The following is a 23,758-nucleotide window of genomic DNA, read 5'->3' on the forward strand; positions in this document are numbered from 1 at the left end:
TGATTAAATATGAAAAAGTACACTTTATTGATTTAATTATTGAGTTGTATTTCATTCATTTAATGGAGTATTTCTTACATGAAAAAACTAAGTCGGTTTAGAAAAGGAATCAAGAAATCACCACACGTTGCAACTAATCACACATATTAATCCCATTTTAATCAAACTATTAGCGTATCTTAATTTTAAGCTCCAATCTTATCAATGTTATATGAATCAAGGTGGTCACCTAATTTGCTAGCTACCGACCAAATTGATGTTTAATGAAACGGTTATTAACCACCTAACTCCTTGGTGGCATATCAAACAAAAAATGAAAATTCATTTAGATTTATTTTAATTAATATTTCGTTCCAAGTTATTTGAGTGGTAGTATTTCATTTCACGTTTCTTGTGGCATTTCTCTATATGACAAATAATAGTACTACAATATTTAATTTATGCTATTTCACTCTCTCCCCCCTATATTATTATCTTGCCACTTATTTATTACTGTACACAATTTCCTTTTCAAAAAGAAATCTAAATAAAACGGGTGGAGTGAATTTTTAATATATAAAAGTTTGAGGGGTAACATCGTGGAAAAGGAAAACTTCAGAGGCGGTAATGCAAATAATTAAATATAGTATTTTTTTGGATTGAAAAAAGATATTATTAAAAAATAAAAGAAAATACAAAAAAAACGTGGAAGTGCTTTCATCTTCTCTCCATAAATACTCGAAAACATGGTGCAGAACTACCAGAAAGTACCTAACTATTCAATCTCTCTCCTCTCAAATCCACACTTCCTCCATCTTCAATCTCTGCTTTCATCACCGTTGCAATTTCTCTCCGCATTTTTCCTAATTCGCTGAAATTTGTAGCTAAACAGCTCTTCAGATTCCAACAATTTCATCACTTCCGTCATCCACTGCTCTTGACCAAATTCCTTTTTGTTCTCGCTTCTGCTGCTGAAGTCACCTGAGCTGTTGCAGGATTAATAATTAAAATTTTCGATCAATTCCGATAATTCTCATTTTCGCCCCGATCGTCGCAAATTATGGAGTCGAGGAGTAATAGTAGAGGCCAACTCCAAAGAGGTGAAATTTAACACTGTGTGTGTGTGTGTGTGTTTGAGTTAGTTTTTGGCGCCAGATTTGTTTTAGCTGAAACATTGCTAAATCAGTAATTTGTGCATGGAATTTTGATTTTGTATCTGTTTCTTTTACTTTTTTAAGTCTGTTATTCTGAGTTTTTTTTTTTTTTTTGTTCTTTCTAGAATTTTTATGTATGATGTTCATCTTAATTTGCTACTTTAACACTTACTTTTATTGCCGATTTATTAATAAATATAGGTATTCTTTAAAATGAGAAGAAATGAGTGAACTACTATGTTTTTAAGGTTGATTATTGAGCAAAATTTGCTTATTGCAGCTGTTTGCTATTCAAACTCTGGGAGGAAGTCGATGCCATCCGTTATTGTTATAGGTTCCGGTGTTGCCGGCATTGCAGCTGCACGAGCTCTCCATGATGCGGAATTTGAGGTATATCTTAGTAGTATGCATGATGAGGAAAGGATACAAGTCTTGAAACAAGTGAATTTCTGTGTGCAGGTTGTCGTGCTTGAATCGCGTGATAGAATAGGTGGGAGAGTGCACACTGACTATTCTTTTGGTTTCCCACTTGACTTGGGTGCTTCATGGTAATTGTCTCGCTCTTCAACACTACTTTTATTTGTAGGCCTTCTTGAAATAACTCGATAAGTGCCTTCAAGCAACGAGCCATTCTGTATATGTTTCGGAAATGCAAGCTTTGTTTATGATTGTAGAATGCCAAAGATGTCAAAAGCTTTGTCCGTTTTTATAATGGACCGTATTTTAATTGTGTTGTTTGGTGCTTCAACAACTGCAAAACGAGTTAACCCTTTTAGTTTGGTGTTGCTTCTCTCTCCCTCCATACAATATATATTGATTGCTCTAGTAATCCTAATCTTGCTTGCCACCTTCTTTCCTTCTTGTTTCAGGTTACATGGTGTTTGCAAGGAAAATCCGTTGGCCCCTGTTATAGGACGACTGGGTTTGCCACTTTATCGTACTAGTGGGGATAACTCTGTTTTGTATGATCATGATTTAGAGAGGTAATTTTGCAGCTTCGAAAGAATGTGTTTTCTTATTGTTCGTTTTTGCATGTGTGTATACATTTCTTTGATTCAGATAAGTTAATCCACCGATTACTATCTAATATCTTCTCATTTTTCAGTTACGCACTTTTTGACATGGATGGGGAGCAAATTTCCCCGGATCTTGTGTCGAAAGTTGGTGAAGCATTTGAGAGCATCTTGAAAGAGGTATATCTTATTTCTTAGTACATGATAATTGCTAGAGATTTATTTGGACACCTCATTTGCCTATTATATTTCTAATTGTTTCTCAAATTAATTTTCTGTAGACGGAACTCATAAGACAGGAATTCAGTGAGGACATGTCCATAAAGCACGCCATCTCAATTGCTTTCGACAGGAGACCAGATTTAAGGTTGTATAGATGCAGCAACATCCATCCTACACTTCATATAAAAGATACTGCATTAACGCCCCTCTAACGAAGATGCAACTCCGCTGTATTTCAGGTTGGAGGGGCTTGGTCATAAAGTTTTGCAGTGGTACCTATGCAGAATGGAAGGCTGGTTTTCTGCAGATTCTGATACCATATCACTTAGAAGCTGGGATCAGGTTATTTCCTTTTACTGTGGATTTTCTAATGAAAAATATGTTTATTAGTGACGAAGCTAGCTCCATCCTCATATGATTTTCATGGTTGGTAATATTTGCATTTATAGGAAGTGTTACTCCCCGGTGGCCACGGGCTAATGGTGCGAGGATATCGTCCTGTTATTAATACTCTTGCCAAAGGTCTCGACATTCGCTTGGGCCACAGGTAACATGTTTCCTTAATGGACTAGACTAACCCTTTCTTGTGAAGAATACTGATTTCAACCTTTCTTGATGTGAACCTTTTAGAGTGATCAAAGTCGTGAGGCGTTACAACGGAGTAAAGGTGACTGTAGAAGATGGGAGGACCTTTGTAGCGGATGCTGCTGTTGTCACTATTCCTCTTGGTGTTCTGAAATCGAATTGCATCAGTTTTGAGCCGAGACTACCTGAATGGAAGGAAGCAGCCATCAACGACCTAGGAATCGGGATCGAGAACAAGATCATCTTGCACTTTGAGAAGGTGTTTTGGCCTAATGTAGAGTTCTTGGGCGTTGTTGCTGAGACCTCGTACGAGTGCAGTTATTTTCTCAATCTGCACAAGGCCACAGGCCGTGCAGTGCTTGTTTACATGCCCGCAGGCCAGCTTGCCCGTGAGATTGAGAAAATGTCCGACGAGGAAGCTGCAAAGTTTGCCTTCGCACAACTCCAGAAGATCCTTCCAACTGCTGATGCACCGGTTAGTCATATCTCGTGCACATGGTTCTTTGTTTTCTTTTCACCGTGTAATGCTCGTGTTTCGTATATGTGGCTGTAGACGTCTTAAATCCTTTACACGATGTTACTTGTGTGATCTTGCAGATACAGTACCTTGTTTCTCATTGGGGATCCGACAGGAACACGCTGGGATCCTACAGCTACGACAGAGTCGGGAAATCCCACGAGCTCTACGAGCGGCTGAGGATCCCTGTCGACAACCTATTCTTCGCTGGTGAAGCAACGAGCATAGACTATCCGGGGTCGGTCCATGGTGCATACGCCACCGGTCTGATGGCTGCAGAGGACTGCAGGATGCGCGTCTTGGAGAGGTATGGCATGTTGGATCTTTTCCAGCCGGTGATGGGCGAGGACAGCCCGGTTTCTGTCCCGTTGCTCATCTCTCGTATGTAAGAAGTGTGGTGTAGTGGTAGATGTATGGTGGTTGTTGCTTTGTGAACAGTTATGGAAATCAGAAGGTTTCCCAATTGAGTGATCGGAGCAGCAGTCCATGTGTGTGTAATAATGGTTAGAAAGTGTGTATAATGTTGTAAAAGTGTATATGTTGAGTGGATTTGTGACTATTCTGCTATGCTATTATCTATAACTAAAGTGGTTGTGTAGTTAAATCCATCTTCCCAAATTCAAGAAAACGCAACACTCATAAAAGAAACCACAATTACTGATAAAAATTCGTATTGATAAAAAATAAAACATTTAAGGGCATCCACAGCTGCAACAAAATCCAGCCCGGTCTCGTCTCGGAGAGACGAGACGCCCGCGAGACGCCGTTGTGGCTCGCATCTCGTCCCGGGCTCGTCGCTATCCCGTCCCGCGTCCCGTCTCGGCGAGGCAGCTGGCGAGACGGTCTCGCCACGCGCTGGGGCAACGTGGCGCACGGCTGTTGTGCGTGTATCTGACGCAAATTTTAATTTATTTTTTTTTATAAAAAAATCGATTTAAATTTTTTTTTTTTTTTAATTAACGGTAATATTACACCCTTTTTTTCAACGGTAATTTTATTTTTTTTTCTTTTTTCTTATTCTATAAAATACACACTACTCTCTTTCATTCTCCATTCCACACACAAACACTACAAACACCACATCTATTCTTCTCTCAATTCACTTCTCTTTCCCTCTTCAATTTCTTTAAAAATGTCCGGTGATGGAAACTCCAGCGGCTCCGGCGGCTTCGATTTAAACGCGTTTGGCGACTGGGGGGGCATGTACAACTCGCTGGCTTGTTCGTCGACGCTGGGCACCGAAGGCTCGTCGACGCCGGCGCCGTACCAAGCTCCACATTTCGATCTGAATGCATACTATCGTCCCTCCCCCCCTCCGAGGGCAACGCAGGGATTGTCCCAAATTAGGGAGAATTTTCAGGAGGAACACATTCCGGAATACGTTCCGTTCAGCAGCGGTAGAGGCTCCGCCAGCCGCGATACCGAGGACGAAGAGACCCCGGTGGAGGAGGATCTAGGTCGTCATCCATACAGCTCCAAGGAGACGTTGGCTCTATACACCTCTTGGCTCACCGTCTCGTACGATCCCATCGTCGGGAATCAACAAAACAAATTGTGCTTTTGGCAGAAGGTCACCGAGCTTTACAACACAGATTCAAAGCCGAGGCGGAGTCGCCCCCGCACCGTGAAGATGCTCCGCGGTCATTGGGACCGGGTCGACAAAGATGTCAAAAAGTTTTGCGCGGTCTACAGGGGTGAAGCGAAGCATTACCAAAGCGGAGCCAGTGAAGCCGACATTCTGCGAGCGGCGATGCGCGTCTTTAAAGACGACGTCAAAAAAGATTTCAAACATATCGATGTTTGGCAGCTGGTCAGAAACGAAGATCGGTGGGCTGGCGGTGTCCAGTCCTCGAGCTCGAAACGTACGAAGCACACGGGGGGTGGCTACTCGTCTAGTGAGGGCGGCGGATCAGGCAACGCCTCACATGAGGCTGGGGACACGCCCACTGAAGCCGGTGGCTCCTCCTCCGGTTCACGACGTCGGCCGCAAGGGACCAAGGCGGCGAAGGCGGCTAGAGGGAGAGGGAAGGGGAAGGGGAAGAGTCGGGGCGAATCGAGCCAGGCGGGCGCGGGCGCGGGCATGGGCTCGAACTTCCCTGTGGTCCGTATACATGCTCTCCACGATGGCTGACACTTCCAAGATGACGCCTACCCAATACGAACATCATGTTCTCGGAATGCAGGCGATGGCAAGGTAACTTGGTCTTCAGCCGGGTGCACCGCCACCGGCTTCAGGGGATGATTCGCCGGCGGAGTAGTTTTTTAAGTGTTTTCAATTTCTAGTATTTTAAATTACGTGTGTTTTTATTTTTTTAGGATTTTAATTATGTGTGTTTTTATTTTTTTAGGATTTTAATTATGTATTTTTTTTATTTTTAGGATTTTAAATTGTAATTTTATTTTATTTAATGAAGTGTGTTTTTTATTAATTGGATTTGTTGAAAATAAAAATGAAAAATGAAATTGAATGAATAGTTAAGAGATGAGATGGTTAAGAGATGGATTGATGTGGGTGATATCTCTTAGTTAAGAGATGGAGTGAAAAGTACAATGGGGCCCTTGAATAGTGAAGAGATGAGACGGTTAAGAGACGGATAAGAGACACCGCTGTGGATGCTCTAATGCGGACGAGAGATACTGAATTTCCCTTACTGACAGTACTCTCACTCCTCCCAACATCAGAAAATGAATTTCCCTTTCAAATTTTCAAATAAAACAATTGAAGGCACACACCAAAATCAGCTGAGAGCAAATAAAAATTATCTAGAAAAGAATAGGAGTGAGAAATAAATTCTAAGAAGAAAATATCTGGATCTCCAAAGCAAAACAACCCCCTTCCCTTCAGCTTTTTTCTCTCTACTACATACAGAATGGAGTCTCACCACTTCTCACTATAACCCCTTTGGCTTATCTCTCTCTCTTTCTCTACTCATGTTGCAGGCTGATTCCCGGAGAAGTGGAGCTGATTTTCCACCATCTCAACTATTTCCAAGGCGTAGACTCTGAATTTGAAGCCGCATTCGGAAAAGGGCATTTCGTTTCTCCGCTGGCTCTCATCTCTCATGTCCTTTTATTACACTATATTTCACGATTCGAAGATCGTTAATAGTAGCAGTATTTTTTTTAAGTAGCAGTATTTGATTTATAATGATATAAATCATATGCTAAATATGAAATGATTAATTTGTTTTCTTGATCGAATTTATTATGAATTATTTACTTTTCCAAATTATTTTATTTATTTGCTTTGGTATTTAGCATTTCTTAATCATTTGTTTCTATGTCATATTTAATTTCTATTTTTTCCCCTCGTATGCTTTCGTTATTGTGGATTGAATACAAAATATAAATAGTTTATGTTCTTGATTTACAATAATTTTTACATATTTTCTTTATATTCCTTATTCTTATCTAATTTGTTTTAAATATATTTTCTTATTTTTCAAAAACCCTTTGGCCCGTGCATAGCACGGGTGGTAAAACTAGTTCAAGAAAACGCAACACTCATAAAAGAAACCACAATTACTAAGCTGAAAATAAAACAGAATTTGACGACTCTTTGACTAGTTTCTAACAAGACAGATTTATGGGATAAATATATACTATATCATCACAATAAATTCAGAGAGGTGTCAAATACATCAGACCAAGCTACATACAACAGAATATTACATATATTGCAGGCCTCGACAGAGTCTGAAAAAGTGACAAAATACATCTTGCAAACAATGGTCATACGAAACTTAGAGTCTTACACATAATCCGAGGTCTACTTGAGCTCACGCACCATCATCAGTAGTCGAACAAGCCCACAGAGGGTATCCTGTTGAAGCTACCTCTCGATTCCTTGTGGCTTGTACGGTCATCACAGCTGCTGCCATTGTTGGGAAGCACTTGCGATTGGGACGGATTGGGAAGGTCAAGCCCCTCTTTCCCCATGTGCTGTACTTCGTTAGGAGATAGAATCTTGATGCACGACACGCTATTTACAAACTCCCTGGATTGGACAAAGACACAAGAGACTCGATGAAGATGCTTCAAGTAATTATATGGAGCCTTGTAGTATCTTTATCAAGATGCAGTATAGTTTATAGTTGTGAAATATTCGAGAGAATCGAAAAGAATTCAGAGTTTGAAAGAATTGAAAAGATAAGAGGCAGATACCATATATATGCAATGGTTTAGACTATAAAACAACTACCCCTCCGTCCCATTACAAGGGCTCCAAACTTTTTTGAAGCCCGTCCCGTCCAATTATTAGTGGCTCATTCCAAAAAATAACCTTCTTTAAGAACTAAAGGTGTTGTGTTTGTCAAAATAATATGATGCAGTAGTTGGAGGAAATAAATGCAAGACTGTAGTTAGCTGCTCTTACTGCCAAGGGTCATCGCCGAGGAGAAGAATGTCGTTCTCCCGGTCAACAAATACAAGCTGCCAGCCTGATCTCTGACGGTCATCCAATAAGCCTTCCAGCCCGAATAACTGAGCAAGCTCACTGCGGAGCTCATTGTAGCTGCTGAACTTGGAAATATCGAGCGACCGTCCAAAAGACCCTGTTTTATGAACCTGATAAAAATGTTTTAAATTTGTGTTAAATCTGTGAAAAAGAGTAAGTATCTATAGAACTATATGCCTACCCACCTTCACAAAGGTTCCAGGGGGTGGGTTAGTTTGGTCTGCATTCTCCGAGGCCTGCAAGTAGCCAGACTCGTCTACGCAACTTGAAGAAGTCATCTCTGAGTTACGAGGATAGTCGGTGCCTGCAGCACTCACAAATGCAGGGGTAGCATAAGGCATTGAAAACGATGCGTTCTCATTGCCGGTGTTACTAAAGGAGGATGATAGCCCATTCAGCATCATAGCCGAAGACGAGTCTGTAGTAACTCCGAAAGGGCTTTTGTTATGAGAGTCGGAGGCACCTTGGAGACCCAAGAACTCTCTTTCAGGAAACGGGGGCAACAAAGCTGAGAGGTCGGGGAGCTTGGGACCAGGTGTCACTAACTCATCTGGATGAAGCATTCCAAACTGGGAGACCTTGGGAGGGAGTTGAGGGTCCAATGCTACACGCTTTGACGATGAGGAATGAGAGACTAAGGTGTTGTTGGGTCCATGCCAGTTCACCATGCCTTCATTGGAGAACGGAGTTAAAAGACTCTGAGGCATTGAGGAAGCATTAGATGAAGAGACGTGGCTCCCGATGAGGTCGGAGAAGTTGTGCAGCTGGCTTGTCGAGGCCATTTGCTGCAGAGGCGAGAGCTGGTGTTGAGAGGCTTGCCCCATTCTTGGCCCGTTTTGGATGGTGGTTTTGTTTTGCTGATCTTGCAAGTGTTGATGCATTTGCTGCGACTGCTGAACTCGCTGCTCGTGTTGTTGCAGTTGCTGCTCCTGCTGGTCTTTGAACTGCTGGTGGAGCTCCAACTGCTGATGCAACATTTGAGCCTGAGACATGACGTTCTCTGGGAAGTTCTGAACGAAGGTTTGCTGAGGGTTCGACTGCTGCAGCATTTGATTCTGGATCGGTGAAGCAGAGACGTTTTGCTGGAGCTGCAGGAGCAACTGATTGGGAACTTTAGAGGGGTCTAATGAGAGTGCATCTTGGAAAGAATTACTCGCCATCGAATGGTACATATCAGGTTGTAAACCAAGCATGGAGTTATCAAGCCTCGGCTGCTGCATGAATGGGGACATGCCAAATCTCTGGAAATTGAGCGACTGCATCCCTTGATCTCCGATTCCACCACCACCACGAAGCCATGTCAGTGGAGAATTAAGGCTCATATCACCATCTCCAACACCTGAATAACCAGAGAAGTGAGTAACGAGCAGAGAAACATATAAGGAAACTGCACTTTTCTTAGGTAACCGTTAAAGCTTCTAAAATGAGACCTGGAAAGGAAGGAAGTGCAGACGGCCATGGACGCTTCAATCTGAGGGAGAATGGAGACGGATACATGGGAAAGGTCATGAGGGGTTCGATCTCCCACAAGGATACTCGCGGTTGCCTTTCCCCTGCAGTTGATTCATCCCATCCAACCTAAATAAGAAATGCAGGATATGCTTAAAATAGTAAGAGAAACTTATGCTTGTCAACATTCAGCATTGCGCAAAAGAGGGCCCACTAGAAGTAAATGATACAGCCATTCTTGGAAGTTTTAAGACTGTTTTCAACAGCTGTCAGCGTGCGTGAAACATAATACCGAATTTCATCGAAAGTAGAAGGAAATGTAGAATGACTTATAGAAATTGTGCCATGATCACGCAATGCATAAAGAAAAATAATCGACTTTTGATCAAAATAGAGGGAAAAACCTTCACTGAGCGCCAATGTGAGTTTGGCCAGCGAACGGGATCTATATCACTGACTCCAGTAATCGTGCCCATATACCTGAGTTCAAACATATGTCAGTACCATACGAAGAAGAACGAAAATTCAATAATTGCTGGGTGAATCATGCCTTCTTCATTTTTACATGTACACAACAAACATTTCTCAACATTCTGTTGAAATACAAAGCTCGCCAGGTGAGGGGCTCGTGAAAGGTAATAGCATCTTAAGAGGAAGATAAACTAACTTCAAATCCTACGTCATTCAATCAAGAAAGTTTACCAATTTTGGCATATACGCTATGACTTCAAGAAAAAAGAATGATGTTAAAAGATGTTTTAAAAAGTGTCGGTCGTATGGTGGTCCTCCGCCCAACTCCACAAAAGGGAAAGATCAGAAATCGGCAAACAAAGAGACCTACCTACGAACACTTGATTCCTCTGTTTCAAATAGCATCCGGAAGCGCATCCCAACAGAAACACGTGTATGATACACTGCTTTGGCATACTTCACCAGTGATATGACAAACTCAGTCGGACTTGCCCTAAAATCAGAAAAGACACAGATGTGATGTCACACAGTTACTTAATTGAACCAAATAAAGCAGCATATGTACCTTGGGTTGTAAAAGATAGTGAAACGACTGTTTGTAGCTGCTGCATGAGCAGCTGCAGCTAGAAGACCGATGTGCATGCTATCACTGGACAGAACTGATGATGGCATAACAGTTTGAGGACGTTGAGCACGCCGAATTCCCAAAAGCAATTGATTATTCTCATTCCTAACAGAGAGTTAAGTCCGACATGTGTAAGTTTATGGATAGGAATATCACTAATATCAGTTTTCAAAATTTGTTGCATACCATATGAAAATAACGGCATCTCCAGCGACAAGCCTCTTTGCACTCACAAACACACTCCATCCGGTGGTAAGGAGATGTCGCTTAGGCTGACCTGTAACCAAAATGTTTTTATTTAACTACTACAACTAAAGAACAAAAAATGCCAGCTTCAGAAAACTGCTAAAACAGATGATATCTTCAAGAACTCACCGCGAAATATGTGCCTAAACTTCCATTCATTTCCATGAAGATCCTTTGCGATCAGTTCTTGACAAGGAGGCGTTAGAGAAAAATCCTGAAGAAATAAAAAGAAAAACATAGCTCACTAATCAAGAATTGCATTAGCGACCATAAAAGTAGGTAATTGTTGGACCTACAAGGGGAGGAAAAACTTTCTCAGCTGCTCGCCGAGGGACAGAGAATCCCCCATGGGTACTGGTGTCACTGGCTGTCAAAGTTTTACAGAAATAATTGGTCGGCTGTTTGTTCGGGGTGCCCAGTTCTGCTGGTAACAAGCATAAGTCTTTTTGCTCTTGCTGATCAAAATGGAAAAAGTGAAAAATCAAATGAGCAACGAAGAATCGAAGGCCACATAAAATTCATAGCTGTAACAAGGAAGTTAATGTGCAGTACAGTGGTCAGTGGTTGCAAAGTCATCTGAGCATATACTTCATCTGTTTCGATATCTGCCTGTGATTTCAACATATCCAAGCATTAACATCGCGTAATTAAATGGATACGACAAAGATCTCAGAAGAAAAGGTGGCTTACATGCATGGTAACATTGTGAAGTTGGCATATTAGCTGTGGCTGCAAGCCTGGATAGCTAGGGATAGCTGAATCCACTTCCTTGTTCGTTGAGGCCGCAACCTATTTACAAATCACCACACATCTAAGGGGCCACCTAACAAACCCTAGAAACTTTGCTAATATCACAACATGCAATTAAGATATAGAGTTTTTTAAGAGAAGCAATTAAGATATAGAGTCGAATAGTCAAGAACGTGCAAAAAACTTTCATTGTAACGAAAATCTAGAAATACTCAAGATTTTTTCAAAGAAGTCAGCGGGATTAACTGGATAACGAAACTAATTTTACGTAGTTTTTCCAATCAATCATGCTTCCAACATGAAATAAAACAATGTGACTTTTAAGATATGTTTAGCTGCAAAAGACTCACTGATTCATATATAACACACACATATACACGTCATAAGAAAGCCAAAGGCGACAACATTCACCTAAGATTTAAACAAACTTTCAATTATTTCCAAGAAAACAACAACAATTACACTATTTTGTAAACTTAAACACACAAATTCTTCATCAAAGTTTACACCCAAGGAGATCTTGCCATAAACAACGATACCTGCTCGCTATGGCCTTGAGGAAAGTAGACGACTCGACTTCCAATTAGAGGAAGAGAGACCAGAGGGCCAGCACAGGCATGCCATAGCTCTGAATTCAAGCATTTTGTCTCTCCTGTCACCCAAAACCAGCAAGAAATGATTTTTATGCAGCAAGAAGTCAATTTTTCCACACCCATATCTTAAATTCTTAAAACAAAACCAGCATTTCCATATAACCACCAAAATCAGAGCTAGACTTGAAAAAAAGCACAAACACACAACTCACCTTCTTCAGTCTGAGCATTAAATCCAGTAGAAGTAGGTGAAGAAGATAACCTCATATTCCTTACAAATTGCAATCTTGCTCAAAACAAAAGGCACTAATTAATTTTCCTGAAATCAAAAGGGATTCATAAAAAAGCAACAATCTTGAAAGATATCCCTCCACCCCACCCCCCCACCCCACCCAAAAACCAACTAAAATAGCTGATTCTTCTCATCCAAACCACATATGCACCCCTCCTCCCCCAAGTTTATGCAGCGTGCTTCCCCAAGTTCAAGAAAAGCTCAAAATAAGCAAAGTGGGGGCATGAAATTTCATAAATATCTGCTTAAAAACGAAAAGTTAAAGCAGATCTTGAAGTTGAAACAAACAGCCCTAAAGAGGAACGCAAAAAAAGAACAAGAAGAGGACTGGTCCGAGGAATAAATGAACTAAAGTGAGCAAGTAAAAGCTAAACAAGAAGGAAATGATGAGTAGCTTTTGTGAACCATTGAGATCTCTGTCTCTCTCTCACCCGCTCCCTCTCTCTCTCTCTCTCTCTGAAGCTAAAATCAGCTACAGTCTACAGATCTTTCAGTATTTTTCTCTTTTTCCTTTCATTTTCTTTTCATTTATTACTCCCTATATTCTCAATCGTACACAAGTAAAAACGATGCGGGTAGCCATGGTAAATCCAGAAAAGTACATCAATTATTGCACTCATTTTTTTCTCTTTTTTTTTAAATCTTTTATTACAAAAGTACACAAAATAATTGAAAAAAAAAATCCAAGGTGAATGGGTCTAGAAATAGTATCCAAAATATACAACGAAGGAAAAAATTATTGCAAAATATTAAATCTTGAGTGCTGAATTCTTGAAAAAGTAACCAAAATTCGGACCAAGGAGCAAATAATTGAAAATACAACCTAATGAGAAAATAATTGCAAAAAAAATCCTATGTTTGGCGATAAAAGTTTCTTGAAATGGCAAAGATGTGATTTTTATCACAAGGTATTTAAGGAAAATGGAGTCTTGGATGCCTACTTTTTCATGAAAAGGAAACAATTTTAATGACAGATGATTGAATAAACTTTTGCAAGTTGCAACACTACAAAACTAATAAATTTTGTTAGGATAATAATGTAAAAGAAAAGCCCTCAGCATCTAGTTAAATTTAATGTACATTAATAAATACATACACCGGTGGATTTAGAGGAGGCTAATCCCAGAGTCGAGCTATAAAATGGTGTTTTTTCGATTCTAAAAGTATATTTATTTGTAATATAAGTCGTATAAGATTTTATAATGTAGAGAAACTCTTATATACATTAATCTTTCTTACATTATTTTATTTTACATTAATTTTTCTTATATTACTTTCTTCTATTTTAATTACTCCATTTATTATTCTCTTTGTTCCATAAGAATATACACGTTTAGTTGGACACGAATTTTAATGCACAATTGATAAAATAAGAGAGAATATTTTGGTTTGTTTGAGATTTGTACTCTCTTCTCACCTTACAAATGTGAGGAATACCACTGAACTATTGTGTCGTGGTATAAATAAATCGAAAGTAAGAGAAAAGTAATTGAAGTATTGTTAGTAAAGAATGAGTCTCAACTCATTAGAGAAAAAAAGTTTCCAAATTTAGAAAATGCATATTCTTGTATGACAAACTAAAAAGGAAATAGTGCATATTCTTGTGGGATGTAGACAAAAAAAAAAGGAAACAACTCAACTACCTTGCGATGGAGGGAGTACTTTTCAGGGACGGGAAAAATAATTAGGTTAGTGTTATAAGATATGTAAGGGCACCCTTAGTGGTTAGTGCTATAAAGCGTTTCATATCATATCATTGTATGTATGGTGTCAGGATGACTGTTGGGGTTCGTTTGATGCCCATGATATAGCCAGAAAAAGGGTTATCTTTGGTCAACATCAAGTGTTTGATACCTATGAACAGTTTCTAAGCGGCCCGCGAAAATGGGCAAAGCCCAAGTATCTATTCCACCCTACGACTGTTAACTTTTCGGGCACTCACCCTCCGAATATAATCTGCCTCGCTCTTTGTGTTAAGAAAATGATTTTGTTTCCATCATTACCCTCCAATCCATCAATATCACCTGCATTCCAATTTCCACAGCCACGACTTTCTCTCACACTTCTTTTCAATTTGAATATGACGATTTAATTGGTATTTCATAGATGAAGGTATGCTTGCGAAATATACTGCTGGTGGTGGACAAATGTTCTTGCCGACCTTGGGATTGCCGGATCTGAGTCGTCGGCGTTGCAGCCGGCAAACTGTAAAAATTTATTGGATCTGAAAGCTAGATGACGAGTTATGCCACCAATTTCATCCTCTCGTATCTGGTTGATTTCACCATCTACCCCTTTTTCCCAAAAATTTACTCTTTGATGTATGTGCACCCGAAGGTGTGAACAAGTTCTTTTTTTTCTTTTTTTTTTTTTTTGCTTCAAGCTCTAATTGCGTTGATTTTGTTTGATTTAACTTGTTCCTAAGTGACAATAGTTGAGCTCATTCATTAAAATTATAGTCATGCGTTGGGCATTTTGATTGTTTTAGCAAAGAATTTGTGTTTTCATTGTTAAATCCCACGAGTTTTAAATATATGTGGACATTTCATCTCTCATAAAATTTCTTGGAATGATTTTTATTTTGATTGTTAAATCCCGGGAGTTTTAGAAAGAATTGGAATTTCTCATAAAATTTCTTGGAGTAGTGCAAAAAATCTATAACATTTCTGAGAAGTTTCGATCCGTCTGTAGGAAACGACTATGGTAATTTCAAACTGTGAAGCACATAACTATTAAATCTGTCTCACTTGCAACAAACCTTGATCGGAAAAACCCAAACCGAAGTTATGTGATGCAGGGGTAAAAATGTTACAGAGCTATTAAATCTCTCTCAATTGCTAAAATATTGAATAACAAATACTCCCTCCGTCCCAGATAATTCGACCCAATATTCCATTTCGGACCGTCCCACATAATTTGTCTCACTTCACTTTTACCATTTTTGGTAGTGGACCTCATATTCCACTAACTCATTCCTACTCACATTTTATTATAAAACTAGAGGGAACATCTTTTTTGGTCCACGAACTTTGCTAAAGTATCATTTCAGGTCCGTGAACTTTGAAAATATCATTTCAGGTCCATCAACTATGGGTTAATATCATTTGAAGTACTTTTTAACTATTTCCAAGTTTTTTTGGACAAAAATACCCTTGATACCTTAAAGGGTATATATTTTTAATAAACTTATCCTATACTCATATTTTTTATAAATATTTTTACTATATATTTTTGATGAATTTTTAAAATATAATTTGACCTTCAATATTATCACTTAATTTTGTAATTAAGTGACATGCAAGAAAAGATCCTTATTAAATTTTTTATTATTAAAGAAAAATTCTTTATTCAATTTTAAAATTCTTTAATATAAAAATTGAAGAAGCAATTTTACTTGTCAAATAATTAAGTGATAATATTGAAGGTCAAATTATATTTAGAAAATTCGTCAAAAATATATTGTAAAGATATTTATAAAAAATATGAGTATATGATAAGTTTATTAAAAATATATATCCTTTAAGGTATCGAGGGTATTTTCGTCCAGAAAAACTTAGAAATAGTAAAAAAGTACTTCAAATGATATTAACTCATAGTTGATGGACCTGAAATGATATTTTCAAAGTTTACGGACCTAAAATGATACTTTGGCAAAGTTCGTGGACTAAAAAAGATGTTCCCTCATAAAACTAATACTTTAAAAGTAGGACCCACATCCCACCAACTTTTTCAACTCATTTTCCATTACATTTGTTAAAACCCGTGTCGGGTCAAAGTGTCCCGAATTATTTGGGACAGAGGGAGTAAATAATATGCTCCAGCATTTCACAAGAATCAAACACGGTTAAAACTGTACAATTACGATAAATTTCTTGGTCAAAGTCGGTCTTATTTTCTTGACACCCCTTTTCCATTCAGTACTATCAAACATACCCTTGGTATACATGAATGCCCAAAATCTCCCTTCATGGGCTAGGTGTGTTTCATCCTAAAAATTTCAATCGCGAATAACTTAAATACTAGGATTAGTCTTGCTAAAGTATTTTGCTAAGCGTTTGTGGTGTGAGATCACAACATGCTAAATTTTTAATATAAATGGTGGGTTGTAAGCTTGGATTTTGCAATGTTGAATTGACTGACTTTTATATACATTGAGTCGTTAAAATGGCTTTTTTAATTTGATATTTTGATAATTTTCTAGATAGGTCCCAGTGAGTCGCTGGGACGACATCAGAATCTGGAACAGGCTAGCGAGTCACCGAGTTTCAACCCAGTGACTCGCGGCGGACGAGTTCGACTTGTTTTTAGATTTCTACCTATAAAGGGGCTCCAAACACAATTCCAAACAAACACTTTCAAGCCCAAGCATCGTATCTTTATCCCAGAGCAAGAGGTATGCGTCTCGAAAGACTTTGGTCACCAAGTTGAATATTTTCACCAGTCCAACTCTTCTCCGTGACCTTCATTCTTTTTGAAACACATGAACAACAAAATAGGTAATATGTTTAATTAATTGAATCAAGGCAAAGACTAGTACGTGGATCCGAAAGCTCGGCTTTTCTCCATATTTTATCAAAACTCAATTTTTCTTTCGCTTGTTTACTACATTGCAAAAGATTTATATTGCTTATATTACATAAATGAACAAAAGATCAATGCAACAAAATTATTTCTTCTCATAAAAGATTCAAAGTGAACATGAAGTTTTACATATATTTTCTCTGTCCACAAAAAATAGACAAGTTTTATCATTTTAAGTCATCTACCAAAATTAGACTAATTCTGAAAATGGAAAGTTCTAAACCAATATCAACCATGCACACCATTCTAAATTTGGACCCGTTAATCAACTAACACTACTTCCACCACATTTTCTCTCCCCCTCTCTTACTTTAACAATTGCACATTAAAACTCGTGCCATTTACAACTTTGTCTATTTTTATGGACGGAGAGAGTATAAACACTCGAAATATGCTTTTTAGTATACTAACTCCAACAATCTCCAACTTTATACCTAAAACATGCTTTCAAGTATATAGAGCTGCAAAAATCTGTCACTTATACTCAAAGCATGTTTTCACGCATAAAGGATGTATTGGTCCTTAATGCATCTAATGCTCAATCCTTCCATGTGACATTCAAACGTGTTGGTGGGTTTGTCATGATGTCTTCTTATGCAAAATTTTGATCATTTGAATCTCTCCCCTATGCAAAATATCCCTTATATTTATAACATACTCCCTCCGTCCCATAAAAATATGGGCAATGAGTATGGCACGAGAATTAAGACAAAATTGTTAAAGTAAGAGAGATGAGGAGAATGGTAGTTAAAATAGTATAAATTGATATAACTTTCCAAAAATGAAATGCACATATTTTTGTGGGATGGACGAAATGGAAAGTACACATATTTTTATGGACGGAGGGAGTAGTATACTTCATCTCTGTGAGTCTGTTGCTCATGGTTCCATTGAGTTTGCCACAACACTTGAATTATCACAATATGCAGTACTAATGCTCTTGGGAATACTTGAAATCATGTCTAAAGGCTAAAGATTCGGAGCTAAACAGCTTCCTTTGTAGCAAAAGCATCCACATGTTCAACTTCCATAGTGGAGTTCGCGATACAATTCTACTGCATAGTCCTTTATGTCACAGTTCATCCTCCTAATGTAAACACATAGATAGAGGTAGAGTTTCTTTAGGTCCCAATAAGTTTTAAAATTTGAATCGGTATGTAATGGCCGCCCTTTTTATTTCCTAAGCCTTTAAAAAATCACTTATTAGTATATTAGTTTCGCGCCTAGTTTCTTTTACCATATGTTGTGATCAAGCGTTATGTATGAAGTACGTTTCAAGTAGTGAATGGAAATAGTTCGGTTACAATAGTTAATTTTCTTATAGTTGTTTGTGAAGTCCGAATTACAAATGAGAGTACATAGACGTTTTACACCAAGGTCAATATTAGAACAAAAATAGCAACACAACTTCTAACATCATGAGGACCGAGCTATGATGCGCTCACACCGGGCAGCCGCGAATGCTTGTCCTGGGAAGCCCCATTCACGCCCTCTAGATCATGCTGGATAATCATGTCTTGCGCTTCCGCTACCTACACGAAAGAATAGAACATATTTTAAATACACTTTTTGACATCAAATCAAGACGAAACGTTTGACGAAATCACATCACATTAAGCACGGTTTCCAAATGATGGTCGTACTTGTTAGCCATCATTCTAAGTGACAAGATGTAAGATTCTTGCCTTTTATGGTATAGTGAATGATTAAGGTGACAACTTGCCTCATTCGGCAAAAAAATCCATAACCTTTGGACAATGCATTTCCTTAATAGATCAAGGTTCTAACCATGTAAACTCATGTATCTTTTTCTCTATAAATACTTCACCACTTCATCCTCTACTTCTTTTGTTCCACCACAACAACACTTCCATCAAATTGTATCAAAGTAAGGATTCTTAAATGAGTGCTTGAAGAAAGAGAGTCAAGTCTCTACACACTACATTTCTTTCTTCTTTTCCTCAGGGTAAATTCTTCAATATGTATATTTTCATTTCATCAAATCCAACAATCATTCCACGTAAACATCTCCAAACTATTTTCTTATTTGGTCACTCATTCTTCAATAGACCAAGTATGCTAGATTTTTGTTAGCATGCTAAATCTATAGACTTTATCCAACACCATCACATACTTTTTATGTCAAGTACATAGAAATCACATCATTATCAACCAATAATACTTAGCAACCAACCTACGGTAGAAACGAAACATAAATGTTGTTTACTTTAGCTATTTTGTGCAAGAACCCATAGTAGGTTTGTGATAGTTAAGGCAAACATAAAAGCAAGAACAAAGACTTAGCTTTTAAGGTACAACGATAAGCACTGAGCTACCAGAACGGTACCCTGCCGGTGCCACCATGGGCAGCTGATAGGGATCTCCTCACACGACATATCTTTTCCTATTTAGTATATCTTTTAGTTATCTTTCATATCTTTTATAAGCTTTATTTAATTATCTATCTTTATTTATAGAATTCTATAGTATTTTCATCATTGAGAAAATAATAAACAAATTATTCTCATTCTGGTTCTGGCGGAAATCGCTCCCTAACACCTCAACTAGGGTTTATCGTTCTTTTGATCTCATTATAAACGTGTGTGCTCAATCCCGATAGAACGAGGTTCTATCAATTGGTGCTTCCATTGACTACTCTTCTCCCTCAATACTCAACTCGCCATTCTCTCAAAGTGACGATACCACTCCCATCTCTCTGAATTGTTTCCCCAATCCACTTTCTCCAGATTCTCGCCAACTATGGAATCACAACATCACCCAACCATTGATGAGATGATCCGGGAGTTACGCAGAATGATTGGAAGCTCAAAATAATGTCTCGATGGCAAAATACAAGCAACAAACGCTAATCGAGGAGACTCGAGACAGCCTTGCCGAGCGCTCAACTCTGTATCAGACGTGGCATACTCAACCACCAGATGTGAGCCGTCAGCTTCGTGCACTTCCCTCCGGCCGTGGCAGCAACTCGCTAGTTCGGACACCGCAGCCAATGGCCGCTTCATCACTCGGACTTGGAGACCTCCGCCGTCACGCACCACTGGAGAATTTGTCCCCACCCGTGTTCGAATTGAAGCACCTTTCTTCAACAGAGATGACCCGTTAGGTTGGATTTTTGGTATTTAAGAATATTTCAATTATTTTGTAACTGATGAATTAGTTCGCTTGGACGTGGTTGAAAAAATTATTGAACAACTGGCATTGGATTGGTTTCATAATTATCAAAAGTCTGACATGAAGGGTTCGTAGGAGGATTTCTTGGTGGCAGTTTGTTACCATTTTGCTCCGGAATTAATTGAGGAGGTTGACGATGAAGAGCAATTAGGTGGCAGTTTGTTATGTGCTGGTATCCCCGATGAGGTGGTGGACATCGATGTTGTTTCACAAAAATTTGCACATGAATTGGTGTCTGATGATGTCCCCAGCAATGTCGGCACTCCCTTTGATGGAGTTGTCCTCTCTGTTGCATGAAAACTTATTACAGACACACTTTTTGTGACTGATCCCACCGATGAGGGTCTTAAGTTGTGCGAGTTTTCTAGCCACAGGGTTGATGGTGATGATGCTCTTCTTGCTGTTGAATCTGCACAAATAGATGCACAACATGTGGCAACTCCTACACCATCCGATAGTGATTATATGGAGTCATGTCTCGAGCAACAAACGTTGCTCGGTGGTGGTGATAAAAAATTGTTCAGATTTGAAAAAAAACTCTCCTTCGATGGTCGGTCGTTCCCTTTGCGCAATGTTGCGACACGTTTGGACGGAGGCTTTACCACGAGTTGGAGTCCGTCATGTTTCCAAACGGTCGGCTCAGTTTCAGCTATTGCGTCATTGCCCCAAAATCTTTTCACCATCCCTGGATCCTCGGAAGATGATCCCATAGAGACTGTGGTATGGGTATTTAATGACAACAATACTTTGGGCACAACCCACATTGATCTAGAGTTATCTTCTAAGGCTACTTACTCCAATGTTGTTTTTGGTGCACTAATATATGATGGTACTTGCATTTTGGACTCCAGCTCTATGCTTGAAGTAGAGAAGAGAATGTTGGATATTGAGGACTTAAGTGAGTGAACTGGCACATCTCCGATTCTACCGTCGCTTCTCCTCAATCTTGAGGAGGAGAATATTCTCTTGGATTTGATGGATTCCAAGCCAACGGTGGTGTCCTATCATGGGGATTGCGAATGGAGCTGTGCTACTCTTCGATTTGGTGGAGACAAAGGAGTTCGCATATTTGGCCCAGGAGCGTTTGAGGTGGTCGAATTCATCCAATTTAAGCACAAATATCAGCCACCCCCATCAAAAAATTCAGGAGTACTTCAATACCAAATGCCTTCTACTAGTCAAGTTATCGGTGCTACTACGGAACCTGGCGCCACTTTTGGTGTGACATCCCCATTGTCTCTTGGCAGCTCTACTTCCCCTAGTGGTGCAGACGTAGCTATGTCGGAGAAGGGAGTCTTCCCCCGCCTGTGCAGCAACGGTATAAGGACAAGAAAGGGGAGGAACTACGGATGTTGGCACCGATGGCAAGATCTTAGTTCAACGGTTCTTATTTTCACTTCACCTCGAGGGCAAGGTGGTTTTCAACGATGGGGGAGTTGATATGGATCTCCTTACACGACATATCTTTTCCTATTTAGCATATCTTTTAGTTATCTTCCATATCTTTTATAAGCTTTTATTTTATTATCTATCTTGATTAGCAAGATAAGTTTTAGGGTTTAGAATTCTATAAATAATAGAATTTATTTATAGAATTCTATAGTATTTTCATCATTGAGAAAATAATAAACAAATTATTCTCATTCTGGTTCTGGCGGAAATCGCCCCCTAGCACCTCAACTAGGGTTTATCGTTCTTTTGATCTCATTATAAATGTGCATGCTCAATCCCGATAGAACGAGGTTCTATCAGCAGCCACCACAACTATTGCTGTCATTTCGTAGCCACCGCTGTTGCCGCACACACCAAACCCCTGCCGCCACTGCCCAACAGCCGCCGTGTCGACATCGGTTGGTCTTGCGCACGCCGGTAAGCTTGACGGCACCTAACACATGGTTTTGACCAAGAAAGAAGAGAGATGTGAGTTGTGTGTGCATTTGTGTTCGTGAATTCACATACATGTGTGTGTGCTAAGCTTGAAGTAGTACGTTGTGAGTGATGAGAAAAGAGAAGAGAACATACCTGGAGTCGACGACGGAAGGGTGGCGCGGTGGAGGCTACATGCCGACAGCCGTGAGCCTTGGCCAAGAGAGGAAGGTTCGGACAGTGGTAGAAAGAGAGAGAGAGTGTTAGATAGAGAACGGGAGAGAACTGAGAGGGAGGCATGGAGTGGTCGGCGTCCGGCGTCACTTCCCATCGACGCCATGGCCAACCGATAGAAAGAGAGAGAGGTGTGAGAGCTGAGGATGAAAGGGGGCGCCTCTTTCTCAAAATTTTGAATATGTGATTAGGGTTCCACTTTTCGTTTTGGGTATTGGGGCTCCTCTTTGGGCCACATGTTATTTAATTAATTGGACTGAATTTGAGGGAAGGAAATAAGAATTTGGGGCTCATCAATGAAAATGATATAGGTTTTTTTTTTTTTTTTTTTTTTTTTTTTTTTTTTTTTTTTTATCTTTCTTGGATTTAATTAAAGTATGAGTTCAAGGATTTAATTTTGTTGGGATTTGAGAATTTGTTGTTTGCAAATAGTTGAATAGTTCGATTTCAGTTAAATAATTAATCTTATGATTAATTATTTGATGGAAACCTTTGGGCTTAAGGAGTTTTTCTGTTACTTGCTAAGTAATTTAGTTTCCAATTAGAGAGACGCAAGTTTTGACCGAACAAATTTCTCTCTATTAAATCTCGAACGTAGGATGCATATCCATGTAGGATCATTGCATGTCATTGCATGTTCATAAGACTAATTGAATCAATATCCTCTATCAAGAAGGGCGTGTTCGCGGAGTTTTATTTCTAAGGTCGAGCTTGTGTAGAGTTTTATTTGGAAGCTTTGAGGTGAGATTTATATCCAACACATTTAATGTTGATAAAATTATCAAATATATATGGAATTATTTTTGTTTGATATATCGCACTTACTTTTTTTTTTTACAAATGTTATCTTGCCATAAATTATTTGTTTTATGATGCCTATCGTTTTGGTGATGCCAAATGAATGAATGAATCGAATTCGGACTCCAATAGGATCAAGATCCTATTCTAGTTAGTGTACACAAAGAAATGGACCATGTGTTATCGTAAAGGTTGGCCGATCAATGTGATTGTGGAAGGTGGCCACCCTCCCGACACACAATGAACTATCAGATATAGCGGATTACTGGAATGAACTTAGTCTAATCAGACGAACTTTATAAAAATGAACTTAGTAAGCCCAGGCATTTAAAAAAACCTCTGTGTGTTACTGTGATGACATGATAATGATAACTTTTCTTATTATGTAGTATATCTTTGGGCAATGTATCCATTGAGTACTCTGTATTCTGCCCTGCATGTATTTCTAAATGCGCAGGTTTAGCAGTGAAGAAATGGTGGCTGAGTGGAGTTGGTGGTAGTCTCATCTCTTTTGTAGGGCTTTCGTGACATATGTCTTCGTACATATGGCCGTGTGTTTACAACTCCTTCCGATGTGCACTTTGTAGTATTACTCCCTTCGTCCCATGTTATTTGAGTCATTTATTTTTTGCACTCGTTTTGAAAAAATAATACTACCCCTGTCCCTGAAAATTTGATACACTTCACTTTTACCATTTTTGGTAGTGGACCCCATATTCCACTAACTCATTCTTA

General features: G+C 39.1%; 2 protein-coding genes and 1 pseudogene across 3 annotated transcripts; 2 read left to right on the plus strand and 1 right to left on the minus strand.

Moving 5' to 3' along the window:
- The first annotated feature begins 731 nt into the window (after positions 1-731).
- Positions 732-4,074, plus strand: LOC125211044 (polyamine oxidase 2-like). The gene is made up of 10 exons (XM_048110723.2): positions 732-1,079; positions 1,414-1,523; positions 1,593-1,681; positions 2,003-2,116; positions 2,239-2,326; positions 2,428-2,513; positions 2,608-2,710; positions 2,818-2,915; positions 2,999-3,428; positions 3,551-4,074. Exons 1-10 carry the CDS (start codon positions 1,040-1,042, stop codon positions 3,857-3,859), a joined length of 1,467 nt encoding a protein of 488 aa, XP_047966680.1. The 5' UTR covers positions 732-1,039; the 3' UTR covers positions 3,860-4,074.
- A 516-nt stretch (positions 4,075-4,590) lies between these two features.
- On the plus strand, positions 4,591-5,712 carry LOC148930335 (uncharacterized; annotated as a pseudogene).
- Positions 5,713-7,053: 1,341 nt separating this feature from the next.
- On the minus strand, positions 7,054-12,849 carry LOC125213506 (auxin response factor 17-like). Of its 2 annotated transcripts, XM_089067888.1 has the most exons (15): positions 12,758-12,849; positions 12,273-12,346; positions 12,007-12,119; positions 11,408-11,506; positions 11,270-11,326; positions 11,014-11,172; positions 10,847-10,931; positions 10,658-10,748; positions 10,412-10,576; positions 10,217-10,339; positions 9,780-9,855; positions 9,357-9,504; positions 8,112-9,265; positions 7,846-8,036; positions 7,054-7,467 (listed from the first exon to the last, which is right to left on the minus strand). In XM_089067888.1, exons 2-15 carry the CDS (start codon positions 12,325-12,327, stop codon positions 7,263-7,265), a joined length of 2,721 nt encoding a protein of 906 aa, XP_088924014.1. In that variant the 5' UTR covers positions 12,328-12,346; positions 12,758-12,849; the 3' UTR covers positions 7,054-7,262. The 2 variants fall into 2 exon arrangements, with proteins under 2 accessions (XP_088924014.1, XP_047970051.1); XM_048114094.2 differs by lacking the exon at positions 12,758-12,849 and having other exon boundaries at positions 12,273-12,441.
- Between the last annotated feature and the right edge of the window lie 10,909 nt (positions 12,850-23,758).

This window comes from Salvia hispanica, chromosome 3 (assembly GCF_029641045.1).
Source record: "Salvia hispanica isolate PSC_SH4W2 chromosome 3, Shi_PSC_v1, whole genome shotgun sequence".
Classification (NCBI taxonomy): Eukaryota; Viridiplantae; Streptophyta; class Magnoliopsida; order Lamiales; family Lamiaceae; genus Salvia; species Salvia hispanica.